Raw genomic sequence first — 17,495 nt, forward strand, 5'->3', positions numbered from 1 at the left:
GGACTTTAAAGAGTGATTTTAAATTTGGAATGGACAATTTGTTTTTTCTTTCCATTAAATCATAGTAGAAGTACAGAACGGTATTATTTCCTATAGCAACACAGTTTCTCTTAGGATTTGATTTTAAGTGCTTCTCCTTTTTTATTTTTATCCTCACCTGAGGATATTTTTTCACTGCTTTTAGAGAGAGAGGGAGGGAGAGAGGGGAACATTGATGAGAGAGAGGCATCGATTGGCTGTCTCGCACACATGCGCACACCGGGAATTATACACACCTGGACTCAGGACCCAACCTACAGCCTAGGCATGTGCCCTGACTGGAAACTGAACCTGCAACCCTTGAGTTACGGGTTGACGCACCAACCATCTGAGCCACACCGGCTAGAGCTGAATTGCGTAATTGTCATTTTTTAAATCAAATATTTGGATGTCACTATTTCTATATATGAGGTCTGTCCACAAAGTATTCAACCATGGAATATGAAAAATAAAGACATTTATTGAAGAAGATACAAGAAACACTGTACCCAGGACAATGATGCCTCAGTCTCCTTCAAAGTAGACACCTTGGGACCTCACACTGTTCTCCCAATCACCGTCAGCTGCCCCATCATATTTTTCTGAATTTCATCAGTGGTCTGAAATCTCTTCCTTTTCAAAGGAGATTTTAGTTTGAGGAAAAGCCAGAAGTCACGGGGCAGCAAATTGTGCTGTAGAGGGGCTGCGTCACCTGGGTTATTGGATGTTTCACCAAAAAGCTGCGTGAGACGTGGTGCCTCAGTGGGCATGTTGTGATGAAGCTGCCAGTCACCAGGTGACCGTAGCTGCGTCCTGAATCACGCCAGTAGCTTCCTCTGAGGAATGTTCAAGCTTAATGCAAAATGTGATGCAAATCCACTGCTCTACTCCCTCAGTCATTTTGAATGCCACCGCCACACAGTGCACACGCTCGCTCGGTGGCGTGTACCACCCCCACTGGCGAGTGCAGTGAAGTCATCGTTGTTCTGCATATGCATTCCAGTCCGCTCTCCTTGACTGCCAGGGTCCATGGGCGTCACCAGACCCTTCTCCCTATATTAACAGTGGCTGGACTTCTCCTGGACGAACCTTGTATACTATTTAATATGGTAACCATAGTTTGAGAGCCCTAAACTGAGGCATGTGGCCTGACAGCAGGACAAAATTTGCATCAGGACTGTTCCCAGAAAGTCCTTGTCTGGTCACCATATTCAGTAGCTGTGTCTTAGCAGAGGCTCTTTTGTTGTTTGAGATTTTTGCAGTATTTGTTTGTTGACTGTATATGTAGGGAGAAAACATCAGTTTGTTGTTCCACTTATTTACGCACTCGTTGATTGCTGCCATAGGTATTTGCCCTGACCAGAGGCTGAACTGGCAACATTGGTGTATTGGGGCAAAGCTCTAACCCGCTGAGCTCCCCAGCCTGGGCTGTTGTTTGAGTTTTAAATCAAACACATGTAGGAGCACACAGATCCTAAGAGTGCAGCTCAGTGAATTCTCTCAAAGTGAACACACGTGTGAATAATACTGCAGTCAAATAGCAGTCGTGTATTTCCGCGAATTCTCTAAGCCTCCCTATGGCCCCTTCTGTCCCTGCCTCTGCCCCCTGCAAGGGCAGCCACGGTCCCGAGTCCTAACATCATAGGCTGGTTGTGCCTCTTTTTGAACTTCTGTAAATGGAATCATATGGTGTGTCCTCTTTGGAGTCTGCTTTTTTAAACATTTTTGAAAAATTTATTTTTATTTATTATTACTTTTTTATTTTTTAAAATATTTTACTTATTTATTTTTTAGAGAAATGGGAAGGGAAGGAGAAAGAATGGGAGAGAACCATCAGTGTGTGGTTGCCTCTCATGTGTCCCCTACTGGGGACCTGGCCCTCAACCCAGGCACGTGCCCTGACTGGGAATCGAACCGGTGACCCTTTGCTTCACAGGCCTGTGCTCAATCCACTGAGCTACACCAGCCAGGGCTATTTTTTATTTTTTTTAAGATTTAATTTATTTATCTTTAGAGGGGAAGGGAAGGAGAGAGGGAGAGGAATATCAGTGTATGGTTGCCTCTTGTGCATCCCCTGCCAGGAACTGGCCTGCAACCCAGACATGTGCCCTGACTGGGAATTGAACCGCAATCCTTTGGTTCACAGGCCATGTTCAATCCACTGAGCTACACCAGCCAGGGCTTTTTTTAACATTGTTTGAGAGAGTCATCCATGTTGTCGAAAGTAATTGTAGTTAATTCATTATTGTTATGTAGTATTCCTTTGTGAATATAACACGGTGTATCCATTCTGCTTTGATGGGCATTTTAGTAGTTTCCAGTTGGGGGGGGCATTATGAATTAAGCAGTGCTTTTTGAAAATTCTTATATATGTTTTGATGAACATAGTTTTGCATTTTCATGGTTTGCGTTCTGTCTCTAGTAGCAGAGTAGCTAGATCGTAGGGCGTGTAGATGTTAAGCTTTAGTAGGTACTGCAAACAGTTTTCCAAAGTGGTTATACTAATTTACAATTTCCCTAAGTAGTAAATAGTAGTTTTTGATGTCTCTAGTCCTCTCCAGTATTTTAATCATTTTGGAGAGTGTGTAGTAGTAACACACTGTGGTTTTAATAGTTATATTCAACACACTTCCCTGATGGTAATGAAGTTGAGCACCTTTTTGTGGTTTTTTTGCCACTTGGCTCTTGTGAATGCCTGTCTGCCTTGTCGTTTTTCAGTGGAGTGTAAGTAGGACGTCTTTGTATCCTCAGTCTGCACGTAGTATTCAGTGGGAGTTGCTCTCTGGCGGTGAGAACACAGCAGAAGGAAAGGAGGTAGAGACAAGTTCTCTCTCACCATCATACCAGGATATGCATTTGACCTTAGCCAGAAGACCTAGAAGCAACCAGGTTTGAAGATAAATTTATCTCAGCCCCTGTCTCAGCCCTCCCACCTGTTCCTTGTATGTGTATTCCTTACATCTTTTTCAGCAGCTGAGTTTTGTTCCTAGAATGTTAATTCACCAGGAAGAATACATGTCCTGCAAGGAGTTGTTCTTCGGGGCTACTGTCTGTTGTGTGACATAGTTCAGAACGAACTGCAGGGTGTCAGACAGCCAGCCTTACGGGGTAGACGTTCCTGGGGAAGGGTTCAGGGCCAGGGTCCTCAGGAGTAGAACGTGTTCTCCCCCCTGCCATCATCCCTCAGAGAGGCAAGCCTCTGGTCCTCGTTCACCGGAGGGGTTTCCTTCACCTGTGAGTCTCTCTGCTTACAAGGCAAGCTTGGGAGGGCAACTCTGTAGAGGGGTGTTGAGTAGGTGTCTCAGTGCCAGGCAGTCTGGACATAGATTTGGCTTGTCATGCGTGTGAGAAAGCCAGCTGCCCAGCGCCCGCAGACCCCAGGGCCCATGGGAAGTTGTGCTCCCTCACCTCACCTGACGGGGAGTGAGCGTGGACGCTGCCCCCGGTTGGGCCTGTCCACAGGTGAGCTCTGGGCGTGCTTCTGGTCAGTCTCTGTGTGTGCATCATCTTCAGAGTTCACTGGAGAAAACCTCAGCTATAGCTGCAAGTCTTGGTAACATCACTAACAGTTCAGGGACATAAAATTCAGTAAGAACAGAATTTTTCTTAGGTGTGTCAGTTCTTGAGGTAGGGAATTGCATACACAAGCATTTGATCAAGTAGAGATTATCTTGTTAAAAGAACAAATGTTCTAGGGATTAAAATTTCCTTTCAGCGTTAGCAATTTTCTGTGGGATCTCTAAAGATGAATTTATTTTCTGCACTGAAAATGAAGGAGAATAAATGCTTACAATTTCTAATAGAATATGATATTTGGTATATTGCATAGATGTTTGTTTAGTGTAAATATTAAGTTTGTGATCATGCAGGTAAATCATCGCAGTTTCATTAATGGTAGAATTGTAAAATGAGTGTTAAATGAAAATGCATGTGCCTCCTGTTAGTCCTGTTTGTCTGAAGCTAAAGAGGTTCAGCTTTGACAGTGTTAGGAAGTTAATGATTAAATTCCTCTTCAAGGAAAGACACTGTACAAATCTGTTTAACAAATCACATTGGATTTTTTTCTTTTGGAAACATTAGCAAGAAGGCTCACTCTGTGCGCAGCATTGCTTGAACAATCTGCTGCAAGGGGAGTATTTTAGCCCTGTGGAATTGTCGTCGATTGCACACCAGCTGGATGAAGAAGAGAGGATGCGGATGGCAGAAGGCGGAGTTACTAGCGAAGACTATCGCACATTTTTACAGGTAGTGATTTCAGACTCATCCAGTTGCCTCTTTAACAAATAATGTGGGTATTGAGAAAAAAGAAGGAAAAAATTGAGTATTGTTTAGAAGAGAACATACCATTCTCCCTATCGGGATCTGTTAATTACAACTCTTCTCTTGACTTTCTAAATGGGGATGTATAAGATGTTATTTCAAATATGCACACTAATAACAGTTTTCCTTTCTCCCCCCTCCAACCCTGCCTCAACTGCTTATTCAAATTAAACAGCAGCCTTCCGGAAATATGGATGATAGCGGTTTTTTCTCTATTCAAGTAAGTAGTCACATGCAAGTGTTACGTGTTGTTTTTGTCCCAGACTCTGTTGAAGCTCAAAGTGATTGATATGAGTGTGATTGATATGAGTGCCTTTAAACTCACTATAGTGATATACATGATCCTCAGAAGTTCCTCCAGTAGATCGTGTCTAAGAGGATGAGACTGTGCTCCAGGGTAGTAAGTTTTCCTATAGATAAACGTGAACCGTTAGGATTGTAGAGTCTTCAATTTACGGTAGGGTTTTTTAAAAAGATTATTTAATTTGCATGTGGATACTAATAACCTTAACTCTAGTAAGTCAGAGCCTTTTAAGCTTACTATCTTTCATATAAATTTGAGAAAAATTCAACACCTTGCTGCCCTCCCTTTAAATCAGCCTACGAGATTCTTCTATGGTGGTCTGAGGCTATGCTTTTTATTTGTTTTTTTTTTTAAACATACATCTACAACTAGAATTCAGAGGAAAGCTGTATTGCTTGTGAGGTTCTTTGATCTCTAGGTCTCTGGTTCTGTTGCTAATGCCTGGGAGGTGTGTCTGGAGTCTCCTGAGGGACTGGTGTAGGCAGATGTCTTTGTGTGTGTTCCCCTTGTGCTGTCCCTGACACCTCCCCACCAGCATTTCCGTTCAGCACTTCCCTGTGGACTATTCTGGGTAACAGACACCACAGGGCTGGGATCCAGGCCAAGAGGGGGCCCAGCTCTCGCTGTCTCCCGGGTGTAGCGCTGCCCTTGGTGCTGATTCACACGTGCCCACTTCATTGCCTCCACTTTTGTCTCGTGGTACCAAGTGCGCTTGTTTCTTCATTACCTGCTTGGAGGGTAGGTAGTGAATATTTAGAACCCTCCGCTTTATTTCCAGATAATTAGAAATAGTCAGTATTATCTTTGGTTTTTTCCTAAGATTCTGAACATATAATAACAGAAATTTAAAACCTACAAAAACTTCATTTTAAATCCCCAGAAAGAACTCATTTTACTAGACATATAATTAACACTCTTACTGACGTATCAGGTAGTGGGTTGGAGCACAACTTTTCTCCAGCAGGACGCATGTCAGCCAAGTCATCCTGTGTGCGTGGAGAGAGGACTAGTTTTAAGAATGCACTTTGCGGGTAGACTGTACATCTGGATTTTTGAGGCAGTTTTATCTAGGAATTGTGTGGATCCCTAGAATATCCCAGAAACCTAGTGTTAGAAGTGCTATTTTAAAAATTATATCGTATTGATTATGCTATTACAGTTGTCCCAATTTTTCCCTCTTCGTCCCCCTCCACCCAGCACCCCCCCCCCCAGGCAGTTCCCCCACCATTTGTTCATGTGTGTGGGTCGTGTGTATAAAAGTTCTTTGGCTGCTCCATTTCCTATGCTGTAGTCATTATATCCCCATGGCTATTCTGTAACTGCCCATTTGTACTTCTTAATCCCCCCACCTCTTCACCCTTTCCCCACACCCTTCTCCCATCTGGCAAACATCAAAACCCTCTCTGTATCTATGATTCTGTCTCTTTTCTTCTTGTTTGCTTAGTTTGTTTTCTAGATTCAATTATTGATAGATATGTATTTATTGCCTGTAGTTTTGATCTTCTTTTTCTTAAAAAAGTCCCTTTAACATTTCATATAATAATGTTTTGATGATGATGAACTCCTTTAGTTTTTCCTTGTCTGGGAAGCTGTTTATCTGCCTTTTGATTCTAAATGATAGCTTTGCTGGTTAGAGCAATCTTGGCTGTAGGTCCCTGCTTTTCATGACTGAATATTTCTTGCCAATCCCTTCTAGCCTGCAAAATTTCTTTGGGAAATCAGCTGACAGTCTTATGGGAACTCCCTGATAGGTAACGTATTTTGCCGTGTATAATGCTCACTTTTTTTTACCCAGATTTTTGAGGGAGAAAATAAGGATGTTCATTGTACAGGGGTAGTACTAATTCCTTATCTTTATAAATATTTTTAATTCTTTTATTTATGCTTATGTGTTAAAAGTATAACTTTAGACAGCAATAATGATATCCATATGCAAAATAATACCCTGGAATATGATAATTGCTTTTGTTTTTAAATATAAATAAAAGATTGAATTAGAAAATTAAATGAGCCCTGGCTGGCGTAGCTCAGTGGATTGAGCACAGGCCTGCGAACCAGAGGATCGCGGTTCGATTCCCAGTCAGGGCACATGCCTGGGTTGTAGGCCAGTTCCCTGCAGGCCAACTCCCAGCAGGGGACACACAAAAGGCAACCATACATTGATGTTTCTCTCTCTCCTTCCCCTCTAAAGGTAAATAAATAAATAAAATCTTAAAAAAAATACCAGGTTTTTTTTAAAAAAAATTAAAGGAAAGGGTTTTTTTTTTCCTGAAAGCTTGGGCAAAAAAAGTGGGTCCATGTTATACACAGGAGCACATTATACATGGCAAAATTTGGTAACTTGTTTTCTCTTGCTGTTTTTGAGATTCTTTCTCTTTAACCATTGGCATTTTAATACAGATGTGTCTTGGGGTGGGCCTGTTTGCATCCATCTTGTTTGGGACTCTGTGTTTCCTGGATTTGCATGTCTATTTCCTTNCCCTCTAAAGGTAAATAAATAAATAAAATCTTAAAAAAAAATACCAGGTTTTTTTAAAAAAAAATTAAAGGAAAGGTTTTTTTTTTTCCTGAAAGCTTGGGCAAAAAAAGTGGGTCCATGTTATACACAGGAGCACATTATACATGGCAAAATTTGGTAACTTGTTTTCTCTTGCTGTTTTTGAGATTCTTTCTCTTTAACCATTGGCATTTTAATACAGATGTGTCTTGGGGTGGGCCTCTTTGCATCCATCTTGTTTGGGACTCTGTGTTTCCTGGATTTGCATGTCTATTTCCTTCACCAAATCAGGGAAGTTTTCTTTCATTGTCGTTTCAAATAGATTTCCAGTTTCTTGACCCCCTCTCCTTCTGGCACCCCTGTGATGCGAATGTTGGGTCTTTTGGAGCTGTCCCAGAGGCTACTTACACTGTCCTAATCTTTTGGGTTCTTTTGTTGTTATTGTTCTGATTGGTGGTTTACTGCTTCCTTATGTTCCAAATCATTGATTTAATTCTCGGCTTCATCCACTCTACTGTTGTTTCCCTGTAAAATTGTTCTTTATTTCAATTAGTGTATCCTTCCTTTCTGACTGGGTCTTTCTCATGCTGTTGAGGTTCTCACTGAGTTCCTTGAGCATCTTTATAGCTGGTGTTACAAAGATGGCACCAGTTACAAACTGAACTCTGCGTCTGATAGATCGCTTATCTCCGTTTTGTGTAGCTCTTTTTCTGGAGTTCTGATCCATTCTTTCATTTGGGCCATGTTTCTTCGTCTCCTTCTGTGTTTGTTTTTATGTAGTAGGTAGAGCTGCTTTGTCTTGGTAGCGTGGCCTAATGTAGTAGGTGTTTAGTAGAGACAGTGACGCAGCCTCTCCTATCACCCAAGCTGGGTGCTTGAGGTGTGCCCTTCATGTGGGCCAAGTACATTCTCCTCTTGTACTTGAGCCTTGGTTGCTATCGGCAGGTCAATGAGAGGGATTTACCCAGGTCAGTCAGTTGCAAGGACCAGCTGTAGCCACTGTCCATCAGTCTCCACCCTCGGTGAAGATCAGCTGTGCGGGGGCAGGGTGGTGGTGCCCCAGCGTGGTCTGTAGCTGTCCACTGGGTGCAGAGGCTCTAGGGTTTCCTGGGTGGTGCAGGCCAAGGTCAGCACCTACCTGTGTTTTGTCTGGGGCCACCCTGGCTGAGCTATAAAGCAGTCTGAGATGGCTGCTACTTGGAGATTCCCTGGCAAAGCCAAGCTGTGAATCTTGTCTGGCTGCTGCTAGTGCCAGGCCGGGGGCTTGCTGAGACCAGCTGCTGCTTCTGTGAGAGGATTTAGGAAGTTGTGGAGCATGAGCCAAGACCAGCCGTTGGTATGGAAAAGCAGCGTGGGCGGGCTCTCAAGTTGGGTGGGGCGGAGTCTTTGAGGATCTCCAGGGCAGGGTGAACAGTGTTAGTCAGGTTGGGGAGTCTCGGATATGGCACCAGCCTGCTGGCTCTGTGGCCCTGTTGGGGGAGGGTTCAAAAAAGGGACAGTGGCTTCTGGCCACCAGCTCTGGCCTTGATGCCAGTCTCTTCACTTCCTTCCTGTATGTCACTGGTGCCTTTTAAGCTGCTACCCTGATGCCGGAGCTCAGAGGGAGTGAGTCTCCATGTTTTGGTCCTTTGAGGGAAATTGCTTGGGACTCCAGAAGTTTCTTCCACTGACTCTGTCCCTCCTGGTTTTTGCAGCCAGAAGTTACAGGAACTTACTGGCTCTGGAACCCTGGGCTGGGGGACCTGGTGTGGTGCTGGGAGGCCTCACTTCTGAGGTACCCCTCCTAAATTTCTACCCACAACCTGTGGGTGTGTGCCCCTCCTACCAGTCTGGATGGATGCAATTTTCTTTAATTCCANCCTGTTGGGGGAGGGTTCAAAAAAGGGACAGTGGTTTCTGGCCACCAGCTCTGGCCTTGATGCCAGTCTCTTCACTTCCTTCCTGTATGTCACTGGTGCCTTTTAAGCTGCTACCCTGATGCTGGAGCTCAGAGGGAGTGAGTCTCCATGTTTTGGTCCTTTGAGGGAAACTGCTTGGGACTCCAGAAGTTTCTTCCACTGACTCTGTCCGTCCTGGTTTTTGCAGCCAGAAGTTACAGGAACTTACTGGCTCTGGAACCCTGGGCTGGGGGACCTGGTGTGGTGCTGGGAGGCCTCACTTCTGAGGTACCCCTCCTAAATTTCTACCCACAACCTGTGGGTGTGTGCCCCTCCTACCAGTCTGGATGGATGCAATTTTCTTTAATTCCAGAGTTGTCGGACTTCCATTCAGCTTGACTTCTGACAGTTCTGAGTGATGGTTGTTCTATATTTTAGTTGTGATTTTCATGAGGTCGTACAAGGAGGCCAGCATGTTTCCCTGTGCCACCATTTGACTCCAAGTCCCTAGAAGCATTTTTTTAAATGCTATGTTTGTATGTTATTGATAGATGTCGTGGTGTGTATTACACACCCTATTTAAAAATCATAGCCTTCTGGAGAAATGGGTGTGTGAAGTACAATTGTTTGCACAGCTCACATGGCGTTCCCTACTTAAATTTGAAATTGAACAGTGTCGCTCATGAGAAATTGCTGTTTGTTTTTTTTTTAACAGGTTATAAGCAATGCCTTGAAAGTTTGGGGTTTAGAACTAATCCTGTTCAACAGTCCAGAGTATCAGAGGCTTGGGATTGACCCCATGTAAGGTTTCATTTTCTTTTCCTACATTTCTTCTCCTAATTTTGATTTTGAAAGTTATCATTTCTTAAAGGAGAAAAATATATGTCTAATGCCTTGGTCTTGACGTGCCCCGTGTCACTCCCCTTTCGCCTTTTGGGGCGTCCATGTGCCCTCAGCTGTCCTGGCAGCTCAGTGTCTGGGCACTAGGCTGCTCCCCGGGCTTCCTGTGACACAGTCGTTTGCATAGCGCCACGGACCTGCGCACAGACTCACTCTGCAAACATGGTCTGACATTGCAAGTTTTGTATAACCCTTGCCAGTAGACAGACTTAATATTGGGTCTCTATTTTTTTTCCTTTTCTAGAAATGAAAGATCGTTTATATGCAATTATAAAGAACACTGGTTTACAGTTAGAAAATTAGGAAAACAGGTAATGTTTTTCCTCCTTCCTTGTCATTTTTCTCATTCCACATTCCATTTGTAACTAAAATGTAAAAGATTAGATGAAGAAATTCATCAGTCATGTGTAGGTGGCATAATTAGAAATTTTCTATTTTAAAAGATAATATCAGTTTGCCTTATAGATTTATTTGTGAGAACCCTATGCAGTTTTGCTGTATCATAAGAAAAATATTTTATTTAAGACCACAGCACACGTGGTTACTTTTAAGTGGGTTTTATGTGATAAGTGTTTTGTCAGTCAGCTATTCCATTAATAGAGTTGTGTTTAGCAAAGTAGTGTTACGAAGCCTGAAAGTGTCCAGAGGGAGTGACGTTTTCAGCCACATTTGCTTTAGCACAACGAGACTCTTCACATCCCAGGCCGCCACACAGTGCACACACCCCCATAAAATCATTTCTGTTGAAAGGTACAAAGAACATGACATGTGTCTTGAGCAAACCTTTTTTTTTTTAAGATTTTATTCATTTATCTTTAGAGGGGAGGGGAAGGGAAGGAGAGAGGGAGAGAAACATCAATGTATGGTTGCCTCTCGTGTGTCCTCCACTGGGAACTGGCCTGCAACCCAGGCATGTGCCCGGACTGGGAATCGAATCGCGATCCTCTGGTTCATAGGCCCGCGCTTAATCCACTGAGCTACACCAGCCAGGGCTTGAGCAAGCCTTTTTTAAGACTGAGAAACATACCTAAAATGATATTTTTTATTTTTATTTATTTATTTAAAGATTTTATTTATTTATTTATCTTTAGAGGGGAAGGGAAGGAGAGAGGGAGAGAAACACCAATGTATGGTTGCCCCTCATGCGTCTGCCACCGGGAACCAGGGACTGGGAACTGGCCTGCAACCCAGACATGCGCCCCAACCGGGAATTGAACTGCGATCGTGTGGTTCACAGGCCCATGCCCAATCCACTGAGCCACACCAGCCAGGGCTAAAATGATATTTTTTTAAATAGTTACCAATGATCTTTGTATACACTGTTCTGTTTTTGAAACAATTATTTGAAGCCTGTTTTTAGAATTTTGAATCTTTGAATGAGTGTTAATGAAAGTGGGCTAATATAATAAGGAGTTAACTTTTTTTTTAAGGATTTTATTTAATTTTGTTTTTAGAGAGGGGAAAGGAGGGAGAAAAGGAGAGAAACATCAACATGTGGTTGCCTCTCAGGTGCACCCTGCTGGGGACCTGACCCACAACCCAGGCATGTGCCCTGGCTGGGAATTGAACCAGTGACCCTTTGGATTGCAGGCCGGTGCTCAATTCACTGAGCTACACCAGCCAGTGCAGAAGGAATTGACTATTGATACATGCATTAACATGGGTGATCTCCAAATAATTATGCTCAGTGAAAGGTAGATAACAAATACTTCCTACTGTATGGTTCCATTATGTAAAAGTGGAGAAAATGCAAACTAACCTGTATTGATAGAAAGCAGATCAAGCCGGGGTTGCCAGAGGAAGAGGGGGCGGGGAAGGGCGAGGAGGTGCTAGGGCACAGGGACTCAGCAGTGACGAGGGCATTCACTCTGGTTGTGGTGATGGTTTCATGGGTATATGCGTATGTTAGAACTTTTCAAATCGTGCACTCTAAATATGTGCAGATTATTGCATGCCTATTATACCTCAATAAAGCTGTTTAAAAATAATATGAAAAGAAAATGAAGTCAAGAAAGAGTATGTTGAATTAATTCAATAAAAGATAATTCAAAACCAAAAAGACATTGCTATTATCTTTTTACTCAGCTGCCTAAATGTGGCTTCATCGTAAATGGTTATGTCTTTTCTTTAAGATTTATTTATTTATTTTGGGGGGAAGGTGGAAGGGAGGGAGAAGGAGAGGTAGAGAAACATCAGTGTGTGAGAGAAACATTGATTTGTTGCTTCTCCCACTCCCCAACTGGGAACCAGGCCCAGAATCCAGGCATCTGTCCCGAACGAAAATCGAACCAGTGACCTTTTGGGTCACAGGTGAGCACTCAGTCCACTGAGCCACACCAGCCAGAGCTTAAATTTCTTAAGGTCCCTCCTGAGGAGCTCAGAGCTAAGCAAGTAAAGAGCAGGAGATGTGGTCAAGCAGAGGGTGACGCAAACAGGAACTGACTCTAGGGAAGAGCGCGGGCAGGGCACTGGGGATCTTTACCTCTAGGTCTCATTTGTGTCTTTGAAAATTGTGATCACATATACTTCACTATTTGTGTGTATAGTAATCTGTGTTTTTTTTTTTTTAAGATGTGACGGCTTGGATTTACAGAAGTTCTTTTATATTGATTTGCATGTAAATTTATATCATTATTTTGAGAGGTTTTTAAAATTTTAGTTCTTCAAAATTGTATTTTCACATTTTAACTTACTTTATTTTTGACAAAGACAGAAAATGTCAAACATTGGCTAATCTTTAGCTATAATTTATATATATATATATATTTAAGATTTTATTTATTTATCTTTAGAGGGGAAGGGAAGGAGAGAAGTATCAATGTATGGTTGCCTCTTGTGAGTCCCCTGCTGGGAGCTGGCCTGCAACCCAGGCATCTGCCCTGACTGGGAATCGAACCGAGATAGTGTGGTTCGCAGGCCTGCGCTCATGTAATTTATATTTTTGTTTAAAATTGTATTTTTCACTATTGACTCTCTTGTCTGAGGTCCCTTGTTGCAGGTTAAATTAGGGCTCCTATGAAGCAGTGACTAGATGATGATAATTACACGCAGCGGCGGCTTTCGCAGTCTTCCCAAAATGAGTTGGTGGTTTAAATTCCTCCCGGTATAGACTGGCTTTCTCACAGTTGAAATCTTTGACCAGAATACTCAGTAGTAGGAAAACTTTGTGTAGTTGTCATTTTTCTTCCACATCAATATAGTGTGATTATATTAGGGTTTTCTTAGGCATGCTTTGAAAAGAGATTTAACCATAGCTCTTAATAAAGATAATTTAAAGTACTATCAGTTTATTTTCTTTTGGGGGGACTTCAATTTTATGGCTTAAAACAAACTTTTATTTTAAAAAACATTTAACAGTGATAAATCATTCTATTTCAGGGTTTAGAACACATTTATTTACTTTTGAAGAATCTGAGTTTGATGTGTTTTCACTGTTTAGACACTGTTTAGACAGTTTATATTTATTCTTAACATGTGAAACATCCTTATTAATTATAATGTACACTAACTTAAACATTGGCATTTTTTTCTAGTGGTTCAACTTGAATTCTCTCTTGACGGGTCCAGAATTAATATCAGACACATACCTTGCACTTTTCTTGGCTCAATTACAACAGGAAGGTAAGTTAACATGGAAAATTTTATAATGTTATCTTTCAAAGTAGCTGAATAAAACTAACTCATTAGATGTGAGTGTAAGAGTGCTACTTTTTAAAAGATTTTATTTATTTTTAGGGAGAGGGGAAGGGAGGGAGGGAGAGAAACATCAATGTGTGGTTGCCTTTCTTGCACCCTCCACTGGTGACCTGGCCTGCAACCCAGGCATGAGCCCTGACTGGAAATTGAACCACTGACCCTTTGTTTCATAGACCAGCACTCAATCCATTAAGCCACACCAGCCAGGGCTTCAATTTATATTCTTTCCACAATTTTATGCCATGCCACCTCTGTAGCTATAGTAATTTTTAATTGATTTTGAATCTCTAACTAGCTGTTTTAGTTTATTTTTGCCTTTTTTTTAGGTTATTCTATATTTGTTGTTAAGGGTGATCTGCCAGATTGTGAAGCTGACCAACTCCTGCAGATGATCAGGGTCCAGCAGATGCATCGACCAAAACTCATTGGAGAGGAACTAGCACAACTGAAAGAGCAGAGGTAAAGTGAACCCGAATTGTGGGATGTGTGATAGTGTCTTGTTGCACAAATTACATTTTCATGCTAACATGGAGTGGGTGGTCGTATTATAGTTGGTGATTTTTTTTTAGACCCGTAGATTGTAGTCAAGTTTATTGGTCGAAATTTGAGTGAACTCTTTGAATTACTTAAATATGTTAACTTAGAGTCACATCACAACACAATCTTTATATTGGACCTAATCTGCAAGAAAATGTGTAAGTTTTGACTTATACAAAATCTTCAGGTTATAAATGTCTACAAGACCGGCCTGCGGTCATTGTCAGCGCTTTCATTCTTTAGAGTCCAGAAAGCTGACCTGGAACAAGCCTTAGAAGCAAACGATGGGGCAGGAGTGTCGGACGAGGACGAGGAGGACTTGCGGCGGGCGCTGGCCCTGAGTCGCCAGCAGATTGACATGGAGGATGAAGAAGCAGATCTCCGCAGGGCTATTCAGCTCAGTATGCAAGGTACAGACCTTCTGCCGCGGGTTTTCCCCGGGTGCAGAATTGATTCAGATAATTCTTGGTTTCCGGGTAAACTGTGAGAAGTTGTTTGGCAATCTGACAGTTAGCTGAAGAAGCAGTGGCTATGTACAGTCAGCTTCAGCTGTTCTTTTAGTTTTCTTGTGATACAAATAACTCTTACCACCTGTGTTACTTTAGGACTTGTTTATTTTTATTTCTGGTTATTCCACTTGGCTATAATACGGTATTAACACAGCAATAAACTGAGGTTGATCTTTGTGGGCAAAAGTGCAAGGTCTCTTCCCAGCGCAGCTGTTGCATAAATGCACAAAGGAAGGCCTGGACAAGAGCATAAACCGACTTTATAGAAAGCTAACGTCGATGTCTATGTGACTCGCAGCCCAGGTCCCCTCAGTGGGCCTGCTGTCACCGCGGTGCCAGCCCACCAGCAGAGGAGTGCGGAGGTGTGGCTCCAGGGAAGCCAGGCCTGGACAGTGTCTGGGGGAGGCACGAATGGCTTCATGAGGGCGTGAGGAGTTTCTCTGTGTGGTTTTGTTTGATCTAATTAACGTGTTTTTGCCTTCATGTTTTCTAATGAAATTATTCGTTGAATTTCTTAAATATCTAAAAATCGAAGTAATGGCAGACATCAGCTTTTATAATTTTAGATAGTTTGGGGTAATTCACTCTTCTTACCACTTCATTTCACAATCTGTGTGAAGTCTCTGGTTGGCGCAGTAAATTGTGCGTGGGGACATGCTGAAGCTGTGGGAGGTAGGACCCCAACTTTTGAGGGTGAGGGAACATGGAGAGTAGGTTTGTCTTGTGGGCATCCACTTCAAGTTGCTTATNTTGTTTCTCCAAACCTTTGTTGTATTCAAACTTGGTTGTGGGAGAAGGCACAGTGTTTCCACCTTTGCCTCCATCTTGGCGGAAGTCGTGAATTTCTTAAATATCTGAAAATTAAAGTAATGGCAGACATCAGCTTTTATAATTTTAGGTAGTTTGGGGTAATTCACTCTTCTTACCACTTCATTTCACAATCTGTGTGAAGTCTGGTTGGCGCAGTAAATTGTGCGTGGGGACATGCTGAAGCTGTGGGAGGTAGGACCCCAACTTTTGAGGGTGAGGGAACATGGAGAGTAGGTTTGTCTTGTGGGCATCCACTTAAGTTGCTTATAAGGAATCCTGTGTCTTTGAGGGGGTAGTTTTATGTCCGGTAAGTTCCGGAGAGCACGCTGGAGTGCTGTTGGTAGCTCTTACCGCCAGGCTGGTGGCTGGGCTTCAGTCCTCACGTCCGCTGCTGCCTCTGGGTGACAACAGCTTTGGTTGCAGTGGATAGTGAGATCGAGTTGAACTGCCTCATTCAGGTTTTCCCTGAGGCTTTCAGAGCCTGCCTTCGATTTGCAGGATACTAGCAGAGTATTTTTAAGTAAACTTATTTTTTTAATTTTTATTTACTGATTTTTAGAGGAAGAAACATCTGATTTGTAGTTCTACTTATTTATACGTTCATTAGTTGGCTCATGTATGTGCCCTGACTGGGGATCGAACCGGCAACCTTGGCATACGCAGGCAATGCTCTAACTGACAAAGGTACCTGGACAGGACAAGAAGAAAACTTTTTAAAAACTTGTTCACATGAATATAAACATACTGTTACTTGACCTGGTAAATAAAATGATTGTTTTTCTGTTCTATTTTGTTTTGTTTTCAGGTAGTTCCAGAAATATATCGCAAGAGACTCCACAGACATCAGGTACACATCTTACTTCAGAAGAGCTACGGAAGAGAAGAGAAGCCTACTTTGAAAAGTAAAGTAGTTCGTACAATATTAAAATTGCATCTTTGGTATTTACTTTGGCTGTTCTCTTTGTTGTGAACTTACAGCTTTGGCTTGAACTGTTTATTTTACTTAACACTCTCTTTTTTTAAAAAAATGACTGGTTACTGCCTGACCCTGTGAGCATTGGAATGTATTTTTTAAAAACTCACAACAAATACACTGAAATGAAGTGTAGTTTTAGGGGAAAACTTCACCCCAATACTAATTAAACTTATGTGAACTAGAGGCAAGGAAACCGTGCAGAATTTCAGTCATCAGAAGGAAAATGGGATTGGGTCATGGCAAGAACAATGCCTGATGATCCTCTGAATGTGCTTCTTGGTTGCCTAGTCCCGCCGAGTCCTGCGCCCAGACGGAGGTGCTGGCTGCGAGCTCGGCTCCTCGCCCCGAGGCATTTCATTGATTATTCCATTACAGTTGTCCTTTTCCCCCCCTTCATTCCCCTCCACCCTGCACACCCCTCCCCCACCATTTCCCCCCTTTAGTTTATGTCTATGTGTCACAAGTTCTTTAGATTCTATATTTCCCCCACTATTCTTGCCCTCCCCCTGTCTATTTTCTACCTACCGTCTATACTACTTATTCTCTGTACCTTCTCCCCCTTTCTCCTCCTCCCACTCCCCTGTTGCTAACCCTCCATGTGTTCTTCATTTCCATGGTTCCACTCCTGGTCTAGCTGTCCTCTTAGTTTGCTTTTGTTTTAGGTGTGGTTATTAATAACTGTGAGTTTGCTGTCCTTTTACTGTTCATGTTTTTTATCTTCTTTTTCTTAGATAAGTCCCTTTAACATTTCATATAATAAGGGCTTGGTGATGATGAACTCCTTGAACTTGACCTTATCTGAGAAGCACTTTATCTGCCCTTCTATTCTAAATGAAAGCTTTGCTGGATAGAGCAATCTTGGTTGTAGGTCTTTGGGTTTTGTGACTTGGAATACTTCTTTCCAGCCCCTTCTTGCCTGTAAGGTCTCTTTTGAGAAATGAGCTGACAGTCTGATGGGAACTCCTTTGTAGGTGACTGTCCCCTTGTCTCTTGCTGCTTCTAGAATTCTCTCCTTCATTTTCATCTTGGCCAATGTAATTATGATGTGCCT

The 17,495-nt window shown here is 42.5% G+C and overlaps 1 protein-coding gene across 5 annotated transcripts in view; it reads left to right on the plus strand.

The window, feature by feature from the left end:
- ATXN3 (ataxin 3) overlaps positions 1 to 17,495 on the plus strand; it is a 34,103-nt gene that overhangs the window by 3,426 nt on the left and 13,182 nt on the right. For 3 of the 5 annotated variants that reach the window (XM_037031165.1, XM_037031166.1, XM_037031167.1), the window contains exons 2-9: positions 4,099 to 4,263; positions 4,514 to 4,558; positions 9,732 to 9,817; positions 10,161 to 10,227; positions 13,450 to 13,537; positions 13,939 to 14,071; positions 14,393 to 14,559; positions 16,274 to 16,370. In XM_037031165.1, coding sequence (XP_036887060.1) covers positions 4,099 to 4,263; positions 4,514 to 4,558; positions 9,732 to 9,817; positions 10,161 to 10,227; positions 13,450 to 13,537; positions 13,939 to 14,071; positions 14,393 to 14,559; positions 16,274 to 16,370 — 848 coding nt within the window. Of the gene's footprint in view, positions 1 to 4,098; positions 4,264 to 4,513; positions 4,559 to 9,731; positions 9,818 to 10,160; positions 10,228 to 13,449; positions 13,538 to 13,938; positions 14,072 to 14,392; positions 14,560 to 16,273; positions 16,371 to 17,495 lie in introns of those variants that run through there. The other 2 variants (XM_037031169.1, XM_037031168.1) reach the window with 2 other exon arrangements.

This window comes from Sturnira hondurensis, unplaced genomic scaffold (genome assembly GCF_014824575.4).
Source record: "Sturnira hondurensis isolate 20B ecotype Veracruz unplaced genomic scaffold, ASM1482457v3 Scaffold0021143, whole genome shotgun sequence".
In the NCBI taxonomy this organism is placed as follows: Eukaryota; Metazoa; Chordata; class Mammalia; order Chiroptera; family Phyllostomidae; genus Sturnira; species Sturnira hondurensis.